We start from the raw sequence: 22,908 nt of genomic DNA on the forward strand, positions 1-22,908 counted from the left end.
ACAATATTCAACACATTCTTTAGTGGTCTAGAGAATGGCAAGGTGAGGAAAGTTAACATATCTACATAGGGAACTGGAAGATTAATCTTTTCACTTAAATAATAGATATTATTTCATGAGTAATCATGATTCATGTACTCTACAGAAGATATAGATTCCACTTTGTACAAGAGGCTGCTTTTTGTGAAGATAAGAAGAGTACATTCAGTGCTAAAGCATTACGTGGAAGCATTGCGTTTATACATCCATAAGAAATTATAGTTATAATAAGTGAAGTGTGTAAATGTGATCGCATAATGTTAATGATTACATTTACTTACAAATGTGGATTCCAATATGAAGCAAAGAGTCTTTAAATGTTACCTTCATTTATATTTTAACTCCAAGATCGTCATTGTTACAATTTACACAAGATCATAGATTAAAGCCTAAGCAATTGGATCCAAAAGTGCGTTTGGTGTGAAACGCATGAATATTTTGACTTTTCAGTCATTACTCTAACAAATACCCGAGGATTTTCTCAAAAAAAGTTTTTATTTATTTCGAGGCCAAGGATTGAAAGGGACAGGTAATACAAAAAAATAAAAAATACAATGATACAACTCAACCTAAGGATAATTATTTTTTGACTCGTCATAAGTAGTTGTATATCCATGGACTTCTTAGAATAACAAGCTTACACATAAATATTCACTTTGCTTTATCCTCAAGTTTAGATCAATTCATGATGTTTGCAATCCTAAACTACAACAACACCAAGTACAAAGGATCCAAAATGGCGCTATTTAGACTACATTATGTGAGCAAATGGTATTTGGAGGACTATGAGTGAGTTGAGGGAAGAAAAGGAGAAGTAAAAACTAGCATGTCATATGCCCAACATTGTTATTTATAGAATGGTCAAGAAGTAAATTACCAAACTCATCGTACAATAGCTCATATTCAAGCATATTGGATTAGGAAGTGCATAGGAAGATGGGGGTGGGTGGAGATATCAAGAACCTTGAATGATCCTTGTGAATTTTGTGTTACTCTTACTTTTGAAATGATATTAATTGCCCAACTTTTTCATTCATGTTTGCCATTTTCATACATCTTCTTCCATTATCAAGTATGTCTTTATCACGATTCACAACATTTCCCACAATGAACTTCCATTAACCTCAAACATAAGTTTCTTTGATAAGTTTCCGCACATATAAAATCCAACCTACTTTATGAGGACCTTGGTGATTGTTTTTCTTTTGTGTGTGTTTCCCATAGGTGCACTCAAGTCTTTAGAATTCTTCACACACTTGTGTTCTTATATTCCAACAATTCGTCAAAGGCCTTGTCCACACATTGGCATGAACATGCTAATTCAAAATAAGAATCCCCAATATTGCCTCCGACTCACACATTTTCAATATAAAACCACAACCATTTTCATGACTTAAGCAACTTGTTTATAAGCTTTGATATTACTTTTGATAATCTAATAGGAAGAACAAGAACTAACAATTAGAAAATAAATGTAGTTACCCCATGAACTATAATCCATGATTTTGTGTTTATCTGTGTTTACCTCTATGCATCTTGCCATGTAAACTTTCTTTATAATCCACCGAATTTCTCATGTTGTGCCTCTTGGTTTTGAATATACTACATCAATTGCTCCACTATGCAAATCATAGTATGTATTATACTCGAATGCATTGGTCAACATTCTTTTTCATACGCATGAAAACGAATGCGTATGTTATCAAAACATTCTTATTTATTTTTTACAGTATTCTTAGCTTTAAAGAAAATTACCTTATAATAAATAATGAAGGGAAAAGTACCAAGATACCCCTGGAAGTTCGTCCATTTACCAGAATGCCCCTTGAAGTTCCAAATTTACCAAACTACCCCTATGTCTGAGTGTATAATTACTTTATAAAGTGTAATGTTATGTCTGAGTGTATAATTACTTTATAAAGTGTAATGTTTTGGACATAGGGGTAGTTTGGTAAATTTGGAACTTCTAGGGGCATTCTGGTAAATGGACGAACTTCTAGGGGTATCTTAGTACTTTTCCCAATAATGAATACAAAAGTATGGTATTTACCATACTTCGAGGGTGTTTACCATACTCGGATAATTGAAACATTCTCGAATGCGAATGTACGTATGGTTCATACTATGATTCAAATGACACATTTACAACCATTTGGCGGTCAACCAAATCTACTACATCAATTGTCGCACTTTTCAAATGACACATTTGCAACTACCTGAGGGTTATGTTTATTGGGTATCAATATTTTCGCCTTTGGCGTTTCGATGTTCATGACATGATTGTCATTGATGACGAAACTTCACATACAAACTTGACCACATATCACTCTAGTTCCCTTATTATGTGATCCTGTGATTTACGCACATACATAAATGCAAATTCCTTCCATGGTTTATCATCTTCTAGTAGTTGATATTTCCTAGATTGATAAAATCTTTCTTTGCTTGAAGTATCAAATTATCATTTCCAATGACTTCATGAACCTTATTAGCGAAGAAACATGCAAATAAACCATTCCCCTTGTTATAGGCATAAACAAGAACATTTCACTTTTCTTACCATGACAACATAATTCACCAACAAGAATTTCTGCACTCCTTTAAACTAAAAAATCACTAATAAGAAAACATCTCTTTTGGCAATGCAACTAGTGATTTAAGCAAAACATGTTCCAAATACTTCGTATTATGCAACAAAAATTCTAAGGACATTTCCAAATTTATAATCTACATTGTGAAACATGTTTTAAGCCTATGTTATATTATCTCTTCTTCCAAGCACAATTCATCTCCATAAAACTGAAATCCATGCATTCAATAAATTTGATCTTAGCATTCTCACCATCATAAAAGATAGAACAAATGTATAATATTTGAGATATTCTCAAGGCAACTACATGTCAAGGTCCTCTTTTCATTTTTCTGAACACTTAACGATATTGATTGGAATAATCTTCACAATGTTAATACACGATTTCTGATAAGTTTATGTTTGAACATCTTGAATATGTGAGATCCAACTCATTGAGCTTCTCAGGGCATATTCCAAGACGGATCAATTTATGACCGTAAATGATCAAATTGATTCTTCTTAGGAAAAGGGTTTAGAGAATTCCATCGATACATTATTGACTTACTAGTAAGTTATTTCGTGTGTACTTATTATTGACATCTTAAAAACACCATGCAGTTCACCTGATCATATGTAAATGTAGTCAGCATTGGTGATATGATGCATCAAGGTTTGTTGAACGCACATCACTTCTAACCACTCAAAAAGATCGATAATACAGAGCTTCACCCCATTTGGGGTAAGTTCCAAATGAAGGGACTAAAAACCTATTTAATATGTCAAAAGTAGCCTTATTCAGTATGAAATTTCTCATTCAACAATCGAATATGCTTGACAAAAATTTACAACCATCGATTTTGCTGCATAAGCAAGGGTAATTCAACTTGATCATGGACCTGTTGAAAGATTTAATTCTCTTAAGACATCTGTGAACTCAAAGTCTCCACTTTGCTTATTGAATTGCTCCACCAACCTATACCGAGAATCGTCGACGAAAAAAGAATGGGTAGATTCAATTAGCTGTTTCGCCTAGAAAACCAGAGAGGCAAATCATCACTTTCAATCAGATAAGATAAAACCAATTTACTTGCAACTAAGATCATAGTATTTGGTTTCCACCAAAAGCATAGATAACATTTAAAACATTCTTGACATCATATTTGCATATAGCACTGAGAAGAGTTGCATAAATTACTAATAGAACACGATGCAGAAGAAGATAGAAAAAAAGCAGACTAATTTCAAGATCTCCAAGATAGTGACAACGCCTAACCAAGATCTGATCATATACAGTATGCACATGATCATATTAACAATATCAGACTAAACATCCCAGTCATACAATCAAAACAAAATCACTCAAGCTAATGCATATAGCCTACATTGGGCCAGGAAGCCAAGAGCAGAACTCAATTATCAACATTGGCACAGACTCCTTAACCTTCGCAATAAGGGTGTATTCACATGTTCTCTCTTACCATGGATCTTTCATGTTTGGGCAGACACTGCATGCATCCCTCAGGAATGTAACCATAACCAATGGAGATTCTACCGTCCAAAATCAGGACAGGATGCTAAAAATGATTCTTCCAATGAAAAGTTTAACGCCTCTAAACCTCCTTTGTAAGTTGAGAAATGGGAATTCTTATAACCACAAAAGTTTAGGCTCTTCCTTTTCAGGTATCTGTGGACTCGAGTAAGCATCTCTCTACATAGGAAAAAGTTTATTTCTTTTAATATATATTGGGACACACATATCTATATTTGGTTAGCCTTCTTCGATAATGTCTTGTGCTCTACAAAGTACATCCTCTTTGTAACTGGAAGGCCAAGGTGATGTCCTTTACACTTCCAGTCACTATGATATTGGGAGCGTGTCTACTGTAAGGTGAACATCATGTTTCCGATCATTGTTCATGCCAACATGATACAAGCACTTACCATGGAAACTTGAGAAGGCTATTTGCAGACATCGATATTGTTACGGGCATGACCATATAATATCCCGTGGTGAGAATTTACCGTAGTATTCTATAGGATACTACGGTAAATTCTCACCACGGGATATTATATGGTCATGCCCGTAACAGATATAAAACCACAATCAGTTTTCTATGATCCTTCATATGCTACCATTGAGGTTATCTAAAATTTTGAAGGCATTTCCATTATGTTTTTTGTGTGCCTGACTAACTTCTAGGCCAAATTGTAAAAGTTAAAAATAAAGAGCAAAACTTAAACATCAATAAAATCAGAACATACATGACCAGCAGAACTTGATTCTTGGGCACAAATCTTAACTTAGCCTCTCATACTAACATGAGATGATATATTACCAAATCAACCACTCTTAACTATCTCTACAGAACATAAAAGAACATATATGCAGGTGCAATACAATTTATGCTTTTGATTAATAATCAGCCAGCGAAAGACTTACTTGTAAATCAGTGAGTTTGCTAGGAAATACAATATCCCCACGAACAAGGACCAAACCTTTAGTGTCCATCAGCTCTGTATAGTGAGCCACCGTCAAGTATGGAGAAGCATCAGTACCTCTGACCTTATAGTCTTCCAGACCAGTAAATAGTAAATGAGGCATTTGCGCTGCACAAGCAATGAAATAACTATCCATATAACCATCAACAGTGCAAACCAACAAGCTCATAAACGCATCAGAAACACAGCTTACATGCCTTGTAAGAAAAAAGATGTGTACCCATTTCCTTGTCTCACAGGAACCACAAATAAAGAGCTGCAACCATAGTATTTTCATTAACTTAGTACAGATATCCACATAACAAAGTAACAATTGGAGTAAACCACTTGTTTCAAGCATTCAAGCAACAACTGAAACAGCTTGGCCATGGTAAACGAGAGCTACCATGTCCTTGCCCTATGTTGCAAAGTGTTGAATTGCTCCTTCCGTATGATGGTACTGATGACACCTCTACCTGAATGTTTCTGTAAATAAAAAGTTTATTAGAAATCAATGCAGACTACAAAAATGGTATCACTTGAGTAATTTAAACAGAAAGTGCAAAATACAACCCTTTGAGGCTTCTTTCTGAGCTTTTTATGGCTTCTTGACATATATATTAAGCATTAGACACACATAATATACATATATATTATATAGAATCTAGATATAGTGCCAAGTTGGCTACATGATCTTGGAGATTATTTTAGTAAACAATACATTCAAAATGTATTGGATCAATAGACCATGAAAATAAAGTATAATGCAAATCTATACACATGAGCATAGGAACAATCCCACCATTGGGTAGGGTTAATGTGAGATACAAGTGATATTGCATACATCTCGGCTTCCATTCATGCATTTCAATTCACACAAGCTCAAATAAATTTACATCTTAAAAGAGGTAGATATCCAACTTTTATTATAGAAATATGTTTCAGACACACTGAAATATGAGCCAAGTTGAGAAAAGGGATCATTTTGTGCCTATTTCTCCAACATATCACCCATATCTAGGAAATGTTTCTGGGTTTCTGCAAAGTTGTAGGAACCTTCAGTAAGTTCGAACAGGTCACTTCATACCCTTGCCATTAGTGCATATCTTGCACAAAAATTATAGACATGGCCATAACAAAAAAATAAGAGTTCCATTTAGAGAGGAATAAATATAGCTCATTTCACATTGTTTATGGGTTCCATGGGTCATATTTTGGCTCTTAAGGGTGATAATATATAGATATTTATATGCATACTATTTATTATGCATCAAAATGCCAACATAAACCGTGCATATCTTTCTTTCTCTTTTGATCCCTCTGAGCAGGTATTGGCCGAAGGCTACTTTTCTTTATTTGTACACCATGAGTGATGAGTTTCTTTCTTGATAAGCCAAATATAAGGAGGCTACATACTGGCCTTTCTGTGTTGTTTCTTTTTCCCTCTAAACACAAGCTAAAGTTCTGATATTTCAGCAGGATTTCTTGGTTCCATGAGACATTACTGGTTCTAGCACAAAGAAACACAAATAGACAGACACAATACACAGAGTGAAAGGAAACATCACCGTATCTTCTACAAAATGCCAAAATAGCCCATGAGACCAAATTTACAACCACAATCTGGTATATGATACCAATGTCATATTAAAGGCAAACAGGAAAGAAATTATTACAGGTCCTAGATCTGGAGTTGAGGATTCAAGTACAAAACATTGGGGCAGTAACCCTAGATCTGGAGTTAGGGATTCAAGTACAAAACATAGGGGCAGTAGCATCACTTTCAAATAGATATATCAATGATAGACTTTTTCCTCGTCCTTGGACGTCAGATATGGGCTGTGGAACCTAAATGAGCATAGAAAAAGTCCCCATAACCTTGCAAGTCCAAAAGAAACATACAAAGCATTCTCCTACTACCATAAGATCTGGGAAAGAGCTTACATTTTCCCAAATAGATGCAACCTCCTCTGGGCTGGCATGTGTGAGGGTTTCTGGCTTAAGAATGGATGACAATTTCTTTGGAGCCAAGGCAGAGAAGCCAGTGAGATGTCGAACGTGGCTAGCAATAGCTTCCCACATTCGATTTCGTGTGATCCCATGCATCGCAATGTAGTCAATACCTGTTTCACAAAATAAAAAAGGACACTTAATAAAATAAAATTCTTCATTTGAAACATAAGCCTCACTATTCACAGGTCTCTTTATCACATTGTATTCAGCAAGCATTGCACAACTTGAGATGCCATCCCACAAACATAGACAACATTTGAAATCATCTATGAGGGTCTGATAATATTCAAAACCAGAAAATATTACACTAATTATGACCAAGATAAGGGAAGAGGCAATTTTATAAGCTGATGGACAAGATCAATAGTGTCAACACCAAAATTTAGATTATTTTTCATACCTTATTACTTGGATTTTATAGGATACCTATTATGAATCAAGTACTACTGATAAGCAATAAATACTAAGATTAAAAGATTTCCAGTTATCCTACCCTTAGACCATTGAAATTAGCCAAAGGAATTGTTCCTTAAGGTTATGCTAATAACAATGCCATAATGTTGACTTGGTTAAAGGTTCTTGCTATGCACTTCAAGTTCAATCCTTGATGCCACCAACCTAATGAAAATGTACCCCTCCTGAAGTTTAGATCTAAGACAACTTGAGGGAAATATTCAAGAAATGGATAGTTACAAGATCCTTGCCTTGACATAAATATCTAACTGCTTTCTAGTAGAAACCATGATTGTGCACTAACCCTAGTAGAACTTGAACTTCCTCAATATCAAACAAGGTCTGGATTAGAAGTAGAATATTGGCATTCTACCGATCCTTATGTAATATTATTATCATTCTTTTCCCTTTTTCATCTACTTTTTTCCTGACTACCTGCCACAAATTTTCCTTCTTCTTCGGGCTTCCAAGGAATCGGCAGCAGTTCAGTTTAGGCTTAATCAGTTTGGCCGAAACCGGTTTGGAACAAATCAGTTAAGCAACTATAATGGTGCATTACAGACAACATGTCATTTTTATTGGTCAAACTATGATTTCTCAAAAACAACTAAAATTACATAGGATGGTATTGAGGCTACAATTTTGAAGAAGACATTGGTGACAACAAATGGAAATTAATTAAAACTCAATGGCAACTGGTTGTCAATTAGAAAAGCTTCAATGAAATCCATATGCAATGGGATACCATGATGCGTCATAGAATCTAAATGATCTTAATGAAGTGATGTACGCCTACAATCTTCTACTTCTCCATTCAACTCACATAATGTGTGGACTCTATTAGAGGCTATGTTTCTTATTCTTCTACAAAATTTAACACATCAAACAATGTCAGTTACAATTTTTGATAAATGTCTTGAATAAACTGACTTTTTCTTGAATCAATAGATTCACTAGCATGCCATAATGCCAATTACGAAATTTAACACATCAACAGTGTCAGGTACAATTATTGATAAATGTCTTGAATAAACTGACTTTTTCTTGAATCAATAGATTCACTAGCATGCCATAATGCCAATAGTAGATCCCCTCATCTTTAGAAGGTAACAACATTTCATCTGCATGATACATTACCAAAATCAATAAGCCATATAGATTCCATATGCACACTATGACAAGGATGTATGATTAAAGATAAGCTTTAGCTCCTCATGCTATATGATACACAGCATACACCAATGTCAGGGAGCATTTTCCACGATTAATTGCCTAGTGAACCAACATTACACAATCCCCTGAAGTTGGTATTCTTAACCTCCCATTGCTTTCCTAGCCACTTTATGCTCTATACTCAACATAAACAACACAAAGACAACATGTGTAACGTGGGTGGAATCTGTCTTCCAACATGTAAACCTAACACTATACGTCACTCATACCCTGAAACATTCATATATGCTCCCTATTAGAGCATATAAAATACCTCATGGAAATTAGAGAATTCGTTCATATGCATTTATCTTCTCATCATCTAGAAAGTTACATGATACGTAATCATCACGATTTTGCAATTACACCATCATCACGACCACCGTCCACTTTGATGCACATACATAGATTTATGATTCTGAATTTTCTGATTCATGACAAACAAAAGCCTCAACATCATGTATATTAGCATGTACCTGGGGGTTGGTATGACGTTGGTAGACCTTAGAAGTCTGAAGGCGCGCACTGTGCAGGTTGCAGGAGGTCCTCGTCGCGTGCAGTCTCCCTCTCCCTCTCTCTCTGTAATGTCTGTGTCGACAGTGGACACTCAACAGTCGACTCTCTGCTTCAGCTTTCTATTATCTAACTATAACTTAAATTTTGGAGTTGTTCAAACTTTTTAACTTTTAAGTATGACCTAATTAATAATCTGCTAAACTGGTTTGAGCCAGTTTGGCAGGGCTAAAGCCGAGCCGAGCCGAGCCGTTAAACTGGTTTAGGCTTGAGCCGAGCCGTTGCCAATCCTTAGGGCTTCCATCAAGGCTTTTCTTTACATGTATCCATAGGCTGAGAACTAATACTCTATAAATGTTGCTCCATCTATGTTTGCATTTTAAGCTATGTGAAAAAGCATATATCAAATCTTACATAAACATTTATATTCAATTTTGGTTTTAATAAACGAGAATATTATGCAAACGCCATAATTAATGTTGTTTTGAAATGTGGATTCAAGGAATGGGAAAGTAAAGTAGGCATTTACCAGTACAAAAAACTTCAATGAGAAGATAATTTAATGTTATCATAAAGTGATGAACTTCACTTGGCAAACTTGTGATGCATTATGATATGTAAGGGAAAGATTAACGACCAGAAGTTTAGGTTTTTGCCAGTTGTAAATGCCAAAACATAATCTTTTAAAGACAAGCACTTTTAAACTAATCCGGAAGTCTGGTTTTCACCAGTTGTAAATGCAAAAATACACTCTTGTAAGAGACTACTTCTTAACAACTAATCCACGTTGATTTGATTGAAAATAAACACCACTGTTCAAGTATAATAGAACGACTACTCAATTGTGTTACACAAATATTGCACAAAAAGGTATTGAATTATGCTGCTCAATAGTAGAGATTACTCAGACATGTTGCTTGCTGATGCAAAGACATAATACAAATTAAAATATAATGTTGCTCAAAATTATTCAGTTGTGTTGCTCAAATCGTGCAGAACTTACTCGAAAATGCTGCTTAAACAGTGCACAGGATTACTCGCCAAATGCGGCCAGATTTAGTTGCGCAGGTTCGCCCCAGTTTACGCTGCTCAAGTAGTGCACAAATTAACGCATCAGCTTCGGCTTCTTCAAGTGCTGTTGTGTCTCTTCCTTCCGTTTCTGTGTGTGTGTGTGCGTGTGTTTCTGCTGCTGCTGCTGCTTCTTCTTCTTCTTCTAATTCTTCTAATCCTAATTCTAATGCTAAGATCTTATGTTTCTGAGTTTCTACTTCTTTCTTTCAAGTTTTCTCTGTGTTTTTTTGGGCGTCTATTACATTAGCGTATTGCTTCTACATCGTTTGGAAGCGAAGGCGTTTGAAAAGGGGAAATTATTATTTCTTTCTATTTCATTTTTATAAAGTGTTTTCTATAAGTGAGCTTACCCTAGCGGTAAGGTATCATACTTTTTGATACCTCTATCTTGGGTTCGATCCCCTCATTTCTCATGTCTTGTTATTGTCATGTCATCACAATATTTTATGTTACGTGTTATGGTAGATTGCCATATGTCATTCATGGGTTCAATTCCCAATTTTCTCCTCTCTCTCTCTCATTAGTGTCGTGTCATAACAAATTTTTATTTTTATGTTAGTGTCATGTTTTCTTCATATTCTCGAATATACGTTTTATGAGTTTTTGAATGTTTGCTTATAATTATAATGCCATATTTTGATTCGATCTCTATATAGTTCATACTCATTTTCTTGTAAAGTTCTAAAGTGAAGAAATTGATACCTTCACTAGTTGAGAGATAAGAACATTGATAATTGCAAGATGAGCTCATCGTCGATACAATTATGAATTTGATTGAACTATTTGATTTTTATGTTCGTGCTTCCTAATGTTTAGTAGTTAAGTAAATCCTAAGTTTTGAACTTTCAATTCTGTTGACATTTGATTCAATCAATATATAATATAGACAATAGTTAATTTTTGAAATTCCAATCTTCATTTTTTTTTCCAACTTATAAATCCAATCCAACATTGAGATGATTTACTATACACGTTTGATTGAATCATTCTTGCCTATCTTTACATTTACTACCAAATCATTCAAACAAGCTTTTACTAACACCACCACATTGTATAAAAAATGTATATACCAAAACCTCAAGCATTCATTCATATCCTTTATATCGAAGCATTTGCCTCTTTACGATGATTACATGATTGGATATAGTCATAGAAAGAATGTTTTCTGCAACACGTGCTCGATCCGGGCAATTTCTAAAACGACTAGACGCCATTTCCAAGGTGTTCCAAGTTGTCCTGTTGTAGCTAGTTCTTCAGTGGGCGGCGATTCTTCAATGATTTCCAGATGCGGGAACTGCGTGAAATGACGCGCCACAAAATCGATGAGGCACTGTGAAACGCGTTCGTGTAGAGTGAAGCCATAGTATCTGCGTGGCCCGACGTTGTGGTAAACATCGAGCCACACGTGCTCGAATATCGGGGGTTGGATGGTGGCGAGCATTTGGAGGTATGCAAGCTCGTTGGCGCCATCAATGTTGAACACCAGGTCCCACACAAAGATGTGCAGGCTCCGCTGACGAAAGTCGATGTATGTCGTCCAACACAATCGTTGCGCAATATCGTATTGCATGTCAACGGGGAGCGCATGGACCAGTTCCATTTGGCGCAGGGAAGAAGAAAGAAGTGTCTTGGAACTATATATATATGTATGTATGTATGTATGTATTATATAGCCTCTTTGTGTGAGTGTGCGTTTTTTTTGTTTGGGCAGAGAATGCAAGAGAGAGAGAGAGAGAGAGAAAGCACACTGCCAAAACGCAAAAGAACTAGAAACGCAAAAGTGGGAAAAAAAAGCAACATACCAAAACGCAAAAGAATCAGAAAAGCTTTTTATTTCAACTAATTAATTGATATACATATTATTGCGCTTGTTTTTACTTTTTTTTTGTTTGTTATTTTCTCTCTCTCTCTCTCTCTCTCTCTCTCTTTCTGCCTGTGCCTGTGTCTGTCTCGCTCTCTCTTTCTCTATGGCCCGGAAGTCTTTCAAATCTGAAGCTAAGGATCGCGTCGATGATCTACAGGGTGTCTTCTCTAGTTCAATTACGTGGATGAAATTTATGAAGGTTTCATTATTTGTAATTTGATTATAATCATGACTGTTAAGACTATAACCCAAATCAATTTGAAGAGTACGAAGCAACTTATGGAAATCATAACCATCTTATGAAAGTAAAAATTAATCTTGCCATCGTGAATGCATGCAGTTGTGCATATAACGTTTAACTAAACTAATTTGTCAAGAGGAACATTTATGTATCGCCATGAGAAGATGGGAATAGACATTGAAAGAAAGAAATGAATGTATATCTTACGCCTTCTAAGAAGCCAAAATAGCCTGATGACTAGAGTAGAGATTTCTTCTGAAAAGCTTTCAATCATACTCATTTTGACAGAGTTTAGTGACCTCAACGTTTCAATAAGTGGCACAAATTCTGCGTAAGTCATATTATCATATGTTAAGTACTTTATCATCATTTTATCCTTTCAAACTAGTCACCTTCACAGAGTTAAGAAACTGTGGCCTCATGACACCAATGTTATCATATTCTGCCATGATTTGGTTACAGAATTAAAGTTATAGCTTCAATTCCTTGTTCTCAAGAAAACACAATTGATATTTCTTTTGTCGTAATGGAAATAAAGGCAATTGATTTGTAACACTTATTTGTTGATTGACATGATAAGCATTCAAATTTGTACACAAAGCAAGAAATTTTCAGTGACACAGAAGGTGTGATTTCAGTTAATGAAAGTGAAGACATTGATTCATAGCATGTTCTTTTTGTTGATTGAGATGATACACATTCAAATTTCTAAACAAGGAAGCAACAAATATTTATGCTTGAAATGGATCTGAATTAAAGAGAGCTTGATATCACATCATCATTCTTCCCAGTTTAATACATAGCATATTCATGAATCATATATGTACATAATGGACACCCTCACGCTTTTGTTATGCATTAAATATGATAATCTTCAGAAACGGTGATATTGTGTGCATTCTTCCCATTCTCCTTTCAAAATTGCTTGCCATGCTCCCCAAAGATGCTAGCGTCATACCAGTCATGTCCCATTCAGCTTGCCGGATCTGTAACATAGAGTCAAGCAAATCATAAAATAATAGAATTGAAGGAAAGATCAGAAATGCTGGAAGAGAAGAAAACATTTACGAGAAACAGGAGCCAAGATCAGAGGTATTCTCCCTTCTGTTGTTTCACAAAACATGGTCAAATGTTTCAGTAACTACGAGAGATAACCATGGTATTCACCATCGAATGCTTAGCATACAATACGCATACAATACATACATACTCTTAAGTATTGTAAAAGTATTCTACCTTTGTTTAAAATACTTAGAATGCATATTCTAAAAATAAAAAAAATGCTAAATACGAAGTAAAGTACATGTACAATACGTTAAATACTTATTTACTTATAAAAATTTCAAAGTTTTCAAAAAACAAACTTGACTTTTTTGTTTTGAACATTTTGGAAACGTTAAATAGTTGTTAAATACATAGAATATGTGAAATATTTTGAATGGCGGTTCTAAACTAAACATAAAATACGTGCACTTTAAAATACTCTTTAACAGATGGATCACAATAGGTTGTCAACACATGGAATGTGTTTGCAGCTGCTGGTCCAGAGGTTCCAAAGACATTCCTCTCCCAGTTTTTCTACACGACAAATTGTAGTTAACATACATACATACATCATGATCTCTCTTTCATGAATTCTTCAATTTCTATGCAAAAACATATTAACGTTGCTCAATTAACAAAAAATGGCTGACTGATGAATATGTGCATCATACATAAACACATAGGATTAGTGTTAAAAATTATAGCATTTGAAAAATAAAGCGTGAAATTTCACCTCTTCATTTGAACTTGTTAACCGAGCAGCTCACTGTGTTAAAACTCGTTCTTGATCTGTAGCTGAGAACTTAAGAGTTCAAATGGATATTCCACTACCTGAAACCACTGCTATCATTTCATATAAGCTTCAAACGGTAGAAATGCATTTAGTGCAATCACAATCCTTCATTTCCAATACCTAAACAAGACAAGGACCTAAACAAGACAAGGACCTAAACATGGAAGTATAAAAAACAGAAAAATGGAGGAGACAATTTAAGATGCACTTTTCTTTACTTTGACCAAAATGCCTCAGAAAATCACACCTCCCAATGTTAGGAGCCCACGAAACATGTTTGACTGGATTATCTTCTTCATCGATGTCTCTTAGCTCAGCAGTGCAAAACCATCGTTGATGGCAATGCTCAAATTCCCAAACCTACAGAACCAGAAACGATTAATTGATCTATTAAAATGGTATTGCGTGCATGTATTTCATCCTGCAGACATGCAAGATCACAAAAACTTTTCATTTACACACTACACAACATTTCAATAGAGCAAGCTTAATTAATGTTTTACACAATTAATTGATCTATGCACGTTGTACTGCATGAATGTATCTTGTCCTGCAGACATAAAATCACTTAAACTTCCACTCATTCACTAATTAGCACCTCATAGAAAAACCCTTCTTAATTGCTTACTCTCATTGTGTATTATATTTTTCCCTTTGCATATGAAGTACACATCAATGATGTCATGCATTAACATAAACCTGGATTCTCGAAAAAGAGAAGGAAGAAAAATCTATAAAGTTGAAAACAGATCCCAGACCGGCTGTGAAACTAAGTATTTTGTTAGAGTTGAACAGAATATGCATAAGCCATGCTCTTTGGCCTTTGATCTATAATTATATAGAGGATAACAATAAATCACGATCATATTGTCTTATTGGTTGGTAAGAGTTATAAGATTTTGTTTCACCATGAATTACCCACATTACTAATCTCCTGCCTGATATTAGGCCTAGCATATACAATTTCTTTATCTCAAGCTGAGTCATTATTTAAATGTCCAATGTTGAAATTTGAAAATTGTCCATATATATTTGTAATTATCATGGGGGTCATTATAAAATGTCCAATGTTGAGAAATGCCAGAATGAGTTGAAACCTTAAAACAGAATTCTTAAAAAGATGTATGCAAGTGTGAACGGATTTCCATTGAATCCTACTCATCAAAAACTTACTTTGCCCACAATACAACAGAAAACAAATTCTTCTCTCTTATTTATCTATCCAATAAGGCCTTTGATAACATTTCCTGATTTTCCACTAGAATCAAGATCTTGCTGTTCATGACTGATATACGTTCCTGGCATTAAAAGTTTGTATCTTATTATCGTAAGAACATTAAAGAAGTTGCTTTAGATCAGGAAGTAGGACCATAACTTAGCAATATTGAGTGAAGTTGAAGTTGAATTGCAGCCAAAAACGAATGCAGGATGTGGACTTATCAACGTAGAAGCCTTAGAAGACACGGATGCTCCAAAAAACGAATTGGTAACATTACTTTCCGCCAGAGTTCTTGTATTTTGGAACTCAGACTGCAAATTGGTAAAGCGGTTACTATCAATCAAAATCCTAAATAAAACCTCAAGTTTAAAAACGCAACAAACAGTGTACAGATTCCTTTAATTGCATTGTTAACTGCCCATAATAAAAATGGTGATTCCTTATTTGTGGATTCAGTTCTCTTTTTTAAGAAACATGGGAGAATTTGAGAATGGAACTTTCAAGTTTCAAAGTACGCAAGTTGACCTAAATTCGGATTTTTATTATATTTATAAGATACTTTGTTTGGAAAACAGTCATATTTGTCAAAGCTACTACAATGGGAAGAAACTACCCAAGTAACCTATATAGGAAATGAAATTAAATATAAAGAGGTAATGCAAGGCCTCCACATTGTGTAGCCCAAGACTATGATGGACTTGGTCTATGTAGTGACTTTCATCGAAAATTTTCAAAGCATTAATCAATCAATCATCATGAGCACCCATGTATTAGGATTAAGTAACATCTTGAAATGTCATATGACCAATAATAATCTTTAGAATCTAGATTATGAAGCTTAGCTAAATGGGATGGCTTCGGACACATTATTCATCGTATCTACAAATGTTGTTGGTGTATCTATTTGAGACTGAAAACAAAGGTATATATATATATATATCTTCTAGGCTCAATCCTATTTCACTAATTACCTCATAAATTAGCATGAGCATCTGTGGGCTTAAAAAGGTGACTAATGAATGGATAGACAAGAGAATTAAGGCAAAGTGAGGAGAGCAAATAGGTACTTGCCAAGAGATAAAAAAGCAAATCTGCAAGTTGAAGGAACAATACAATGCAAACACAATTTTATCAATTACCAATAAACGTTTCCAACATTATAGAGGACAATGAATGGTAGAGTTGTGAACAAAGGTCATAGGTTAACATGTACTCCATCAAGATATTTGGACTAATCATATAATTTCTACATATCATAGGACTTGTATATAACAATGCTATTCATTGTTGGCATCTTGTGGTCATATAAAGGATTATACAGAAACATTCAACCTACAATGTCTACATCTCATTAGCTTAAATTTAATTAGAGGAACCTACACGAAGCTCTCGATGCTTAAAATTAGCTGTGTAAAGTTCAATCTACACTTTTGCTATTCAGCCATATTTTTAAATGCTAAAGTGACCCATAGAACGTAATAAACGTGTTCCTGCAAGCATACAAACACGTTTGAAAAGGGAAAAATGTGTGTTCCTTCTTCTTCTTATTCTTCTACTAGTGGTAAGTTATTGTTCTAGTATTGCTTATGTCTTGGGTTCAAATCCCAATTTCCCCCCCCACCCCCCCCCCCCCCCCCCCCCCCCCCCCCCCCCCCCCCCCCCCCCCCCTCTCTTTAGTGTCATGTCATAGTACAAGTTTATGTTAGTGTCATGTTTTCTTCATATTCTTGAATATATGTTTTATGAGTTTTTTAAAGTTTGATTATAATTTATAATGACATAATTTGATTCAAACTCTATAGTTCATACTCTCTCTCTTTTTTTATTTCTAAAGTGAAGAAATTGATACCTTCACTAGTTGCGAGATGTGAACATTGATAATTGCAAGATGAGCTCATCATCAATACAATTATGACTTTGAATTATTTGATTATTATGTTTATGCTTTCTAATGTTTAGTAGTTAACTAATTCCTAAGTTTTGAACCTTCAATTGTGTTGACATTTAATTCAATCAATATATAATATAGACCATAGTCATTTTTTGAAATTCCAATCTTTATTTGTTTTCCAACTTATAAATCCAATCCAACTTTGAGATGATTTACCATAAACATTTGATTGAATCATTCTCGAATGCAAATGCACGTACGACACTATGGTTCATTCTACATATAGATATAGATATGTCATGTATGTATCACAAATCCTTGCCTATCTTTACTCTACCAAATCTTTCAAACAAGCTTTTACCAAGACCACCACATTGTATAAAAAATGTAAGCACCAAAAACTCAAGTATTCATTCATATCCTTTATATCGTCGCATTTGCCTCTTTATGATGATTACATGTATGGATATAGTCAGAGAGAGAAGGGTTTCGCAACACGTGCTTGATTCGGGCAATTTCTAAAACGACTAGATGCCATTTCCAAGGTGTTCCAACAGGTTGTCTTGTTGTAGCTAGCTCATCAATGGGCGACGATTCTTCGATGATTTCGAGATGCGAGAATTGTGTGAAATGGCGCGCCACGAAATTGATCAGGCACTGTGACATGCGTTCATATAGAGTGAAGCCACAATATCCGCTGGGCCCGATGTCGTGGTAGACATCAAGCCACACTTGCTCAAAAATCGGGGGCTCGATGGTGGCAAGCATTTGGAGGTATGCAAGCTCGCTGGCGCCATCGATGTCGAAGACCAAGTCATACACGGAGATGTGCAGGCTCCGCTCACGAAAGTCGATGCATGTGGTCCATCCCAATCGCTTCGCAATATCCTGTTGGATGTCGACAGGGAGTGCATGGAGCAGTTCCATTTGGGGCAGGGCAGCTCGGGGGGGGGGGGGGGGGGGGGGGGGGCTTTGCCACACTAGTGACTTGAGACGAGCCAATCGAGAGATCTCTTTACGAGAATGGTTCGTAATGTAACGAGCTATTGTCGTGCCATATGTGAAGAAGAAAAAAGTGTCTCGAACTATATACATATACATATTGCCTCTTTGTGTGAGTGTGCTTTTGCGTTTTTTGTTTGGGTAGAGAACGCAAGAGAGAAAAAGCACACTACCAAAACGCAAAAGAACAAAGAAACGCAAGGGAGAAAGAAGAAGAAGAAGAAGAAGAAATAATAACGAGAGAGAGAGAGAGACCTTATTAGCACGCCGCCTCCTTCCCTCAAGCGATGGCAGAAGAGGACCAGGAAGCGCTGTTGGAGCGATTTCTGACTCGTCTCGCCCTAACAGACGACAGTAAGCTCGAATCTGTACTGAAGAAGCTCCTTCCTTACGCTATTTCTTGCTTAGCTTCTCCTCGTCAATCCATAAAACAGAAGGTTAGTTGTTTCTCTCTCTCTCTCTCTCTCTCTCTCGTTCCATGGATTCCTTTCTGATTTCATCTGTTTTTTATTATTCTTTCGAGTTCGATTTGAATGGACATGTTCAAACGATCCTACTGTAATTTGTATTCCAAACCAACGTAAATCATGTTCACATGTTTTTCCTGAGTTTCTTTTGAGAAAATACAGAACTTGTTGCAACATTTAACTTGCTCAAATTTGCAGTATACAAAATTTATCCTTTTTTCATACTCAAATCTTTGTGAAGCATTGTAGCAATCCTTATATAGGTAGAGAGTGAACTTCACTAATCTTATACTTGCATAAATATTAGATATTTAAATATCATTAAGCTACATGAAAACATTGTAACAATGTATTCTATCTAACTTTTGTACCAATATTCTATACAATTTGACAAAAGTTCCATTTTGGGTTTAAGAGCATCTATAAGCACGTGTTCTGAATTTTGGTGTGGCCATCAATACTTACTATTCCCATTTCCTTAGCATTTGGGCTGAGATTTTCCTTATATTTGTGATCTTGATTGATTCACACTCTAAACCTCTTGGTAGTTATGAAGGCTTATAAAATGATATAATATCAATTGATTTCATAGAGAACCTTTATCGTTTTCTCTTCGATGATGATATTGCTAATTGATATACTATAATAGAGTGATCTGAATTCATACAATAAATTGGAAAATGTGTATTAACCCCATTGTATATGAATAAAATGAAAAGGAATTGAGTGATATGAACTAATGTCATTAAATTGGATAAGGAAATAATGTTGTTCAGCCCCACAATGTCACTTGGTTGGAAGATGGTCTATTATGAGGCCCTAGTTTTACACATCTTGTAGGATGGATTGCTTCCCTTGTCTCTTATATGAATACACATCTATCTTATACATTCAGTAGTGTGATAGAGAAAATTAAGACCTCTCAATGTCAGTTATGCATTGAGACAGGTAGGTATGCATGCAAATCTATGTAAGAGAGGATCTATCAATTGCGCTATCGGAAGTGGATCAAAGAAACACCATATTTGCAGATATGCATGAAAATTTCAGGAAGATCAGATTTGCGAAGTTGTGCCATCGAGACATGGAATTAATGGAACACAATGTTTATCATTGTATTGTTTTTGAGCAAATACCACTGCTTCTACAAAAAAGCATGAAAATTTCAGGAAGATCAGATTTGTGAAGTTGTGCCATCGAGACATGGAATTAATGGAACACAATGTTTATCATTGTATTGTTTTTGAGCAAATACCACTGCTTCTACAAAAAAATCTTTGACCAATACAAAGACCAATAATGCTTGGAGCTGCTCTTGCTAGAAATAAAGAGTTAGAGAGTGAAGTTGTTGAAGGCAGTAATACAATTGCAAAATCTCATCTACAAAGAAACATTAAAAAATTCTTTAACTCCATCACTCGTTATGCTACAAGTTAATGAAGGGAAACACAAGTGGGATGTCAACCACAACATTCGAAAGGTGATACAATAGATCAGACGATAACAATTTGTTGTGCATATAGGCCACATCCATCGGAATCTGGCTCTTATTACCCTTTTTATTGACAAATCAATGCCATTATCACCCAACACTGAAGATTTTTCACTTATTCTGGAGATGTCTCCATATTGGATCATATTTTGTGGAGATCTTTCAAAGGCAGATGTGTCAATCCATGTAAGCTCAGAAGTTCATAGATCATGAGCATATATGGTACCGTAGGCAACTCAACCAGTTTAGTTATCTTTATTTTGGTTTGTTGTCCTCAAAGATGATACACCATTGTAAAATATAATCTTTTGTTCAATCTCATAGTCAACTTTGGCCTCTTAAAAGACATTAATAACATACATTTCTTTCTTAAAAGGTCAGACTTGGCCATATTTGAAGTAGAGGTATACTGATTCATCCTCAAACTGTAGTGGAGTGCCATTATTAATTGTCTATAAAACTTACTTGCATTCATCCTCACGTCAGGGTTCATTCTTTACAACATATTGGCTCTTTGAGTCCTTATTGAGTAGGAAAACCATAAAAGAGGATATATGGTTGCTTTATGGATTTTTTGAAAGCCTTCAACACCATGCAATGTGCTGGCTTCATGCAGAAATTAGAAGCTCTTTTAGTCCCAGTAGATATGCAATGGGGAATCTATGCACTACATGAAAAGTGCGCATTCTTATTGGTTTTTCCAAGATAATGGTTAGCATGATTGGAGGAAAAACAAAATTGTCCACTTCAGCCACTCTCTTCGGTCTTTATATAGATGAGATATCTAATTAGATAGAGAGATTGGGTAGTTCAAGAGCATGCTTACCAGGGGTTTCTGTACTGTTACTACTATATGCCAATGATGTTCGGTTGATTTCCTACTCCCAGGAAGTATCATTGAACCACCCTTTAAGAACAACAAACCAACCACAGAAGCTAATCAGGGGTTTCTATTCTGATACTACTATATGCCAATGACGTTCTGTTGATTTCCTACCCCCAGGAAGTATCATTGAACCACCCTTAAAGAACAACAAACCAACCACAAAAGCTCATCAGTAGAGAACAAATAATGACTTACTTTAGCTCCAACACTCCTTACGTGACAAGTCGATCAAGGTCTACAAAAGTGGGTTCTCTACAAAGACGATGGAAAGGGGTTAACAATAGATAAAGAAATAACAATATGTCCTGCATGTAGGGCATGACCATCTAGACCATGACCGCATCACCTTTGTCATCAACCAACGTTGAAGGTGCTTCCCTTGCTTTGGCAATCTCTCTATCTTGATGTGGCCCATGGTGGAGATTTTCTGAAAGCAGAGTTTCAAGCTATCTGAATTCAGAATATTAAGTTATTAGGTATCTAAAGTCTTTAGCGCCTTGTTTTTTGCTATATTTACCTTTGGTTTGTTCTTAAAGATGAGAACACATTCTAAGATGTAATTTCTTGTTTGATCTTCTAGCCCATTTTGGCCTCTTAAAAGATGTTACTATAGCTTTCTTTCTTTCTATGGTACTCATGAACTACCCTTTGAACATGTGATTAATTAACAAAGTTTTGTATATTGCAGGTGATGGAGATGCTTACTCATATTAATAAAAGAGTTAAAGGACAACCTTCCATCAAGCTTCCTCTATTGGATTTACTCAAGCTATATCAGAATGAGACTTCAACACCAATGGTTAAGAGTTTCTCACTTGTTTACATGGAGATGTCTTTTGATCGCTCTATAAAGATGATTGAGGTCTTGTATATGTTTGCTGTTGGTTAATCTTCGTAATTTATGCAAACAATTAAACCTTTAGTAATCAGATTCTAGACTTTCTAACTTTGAAGCTTATGTAATTTTTGCCTATTGCATGGATGGATATGTGATACATGATTATCTCAGGAAGATGGAATAGTTTTGGCACCGTCATTATTGGAAAACATATCTAAAGTTTCTGCACAGCATCAAGATATTCTTCTACGAATGGCTGCAAAGGTATTTATGTTACATTTTATGTGGTAGAAAGTAGTCTAATTGAAATGCAAATAGATAAAGGATTCCAGATTTAAAATAAATAAATAAAGACATCTCATAGATGAAGAGAGTATATTACCAGAAACTTTTCCACATATTTCTGAGATGTGCAAACTTTCTACATTTCAGTCATCTCCAAATCTCTTGTACATTCAAAGATGTGTAGTTTCCATAATTACCTCTAGATTGTTGCTAAAATATCCCACAAAATTTGGAACATTCTTTTTCATCGTGATGGAACAAATGTGATGGTCATCAATTGAAATATCCGGAAAAGTATTATATCTTTCATTTCGACCTTAAATTTAGACTGTGACATTTACTGAATGTACCATAATTGGTGTTGAGCAGGAAATGGAGAAATATTCATCAGAACTCATGAATGAAACCAGTGCAGAGAAGTACAAGTTTGTAAACAATCCAGCTGACCGGGATGTTTTCTTAGATTTTTGTTTACAGACAATCCTTTATCAGTATCAATCTGGTTTACCTGAAGGGTAATTTCCATATATTCTTG

General features: G+C 35.3%; 2 protein-coding genes across 3 annotated transcripts in view; one reads left to right on the forward strand and one right to left on the reverse strand.

The window, feature by feature from the left end:
- Positions 1–3,241: 3,241 nt before the first annotated feature.
- On the reverse strand, positions 3,242–10,463 carry LOC147852987 (ATP synthase F1 complex assembly factor). Of its 2 annotated transcripts, none has more exons than XM_087333393.1 (6): positions 10,284–10,463; positions 7,034–7,212; positions 5,496–5,575; positions 5,308–5,366; positions 5,052–5,218; positions 3,242–3,640 (listed from the first exon to the last, which is right to left on the reverse strand). In XM_087333393.1, exons 2-6 carry the CDS (start codon positions 7,193–7,195, stop codon positions 3,500–3,502), a joined length of 609 nt encoding a protein of 202 aa, XP_087189519.1. In that variant the 5' UTR covers positions 7,196–7,212; positions 10,284–10,463; the 3' UTR covers positions 3,242–3,499. The 2 variants fall into 2 exon arrangements, with proteins under 2 accessions (XP_087189519.1, XP_087189520.1); XM_087333394.1 differs by lacking the exons at positions 7,034–7,212; positions 10,284–10,463 and adding exons at positions 6,011–6,127; positions 6,347–7,010.
- An 8,155-nt stretch (positions 10,464–18,618) lies between these two features.
- Positions 18,619–22,908, forward strand: part of LOC147852988 (ARM repeat superfamily protein) — a 32,309-nt gene continuing 28,019 nt past the window's right edge. The window contains exons 1-4 of the mRNA XM_087333398.1: positions 18,619–18,842; positions 21,939–22,112; positions 22,260–22,352; positions 22,743–22,888. Coding sequence (XP_087189524.1) covers positions 18,693–18,842; positions 21,939–22,112; positions 22,260–22,352; positions 22,743–22,888 — 563 coding nt within the window. The 5' untranslated portion in view covers positions 18,619–18,692. The remainder of the gene's footprint in view (positions 18,843–21,938; positions 22,113–22,259; positions 22,353–22,742; positions 22,889–22,908) is intronic.

Source organism: Azolla caroliniana, unplaced genomic scaffold (assembly GCF_043228905.1).
Source record: "Azolla caroliniana isolate FFs.n. ecotype wild unplaced genomic scaffold, voAzoCaro1.0.p SCAF_17, whole genome shotgun sequence".
Classification (NCBI taxonomy): Eukaryota; Viridiplantae; Streptophyta; class Polypodiopsida; order Salviniales; family Salviniaceae; genus Azolla; species Azolla caroliniana.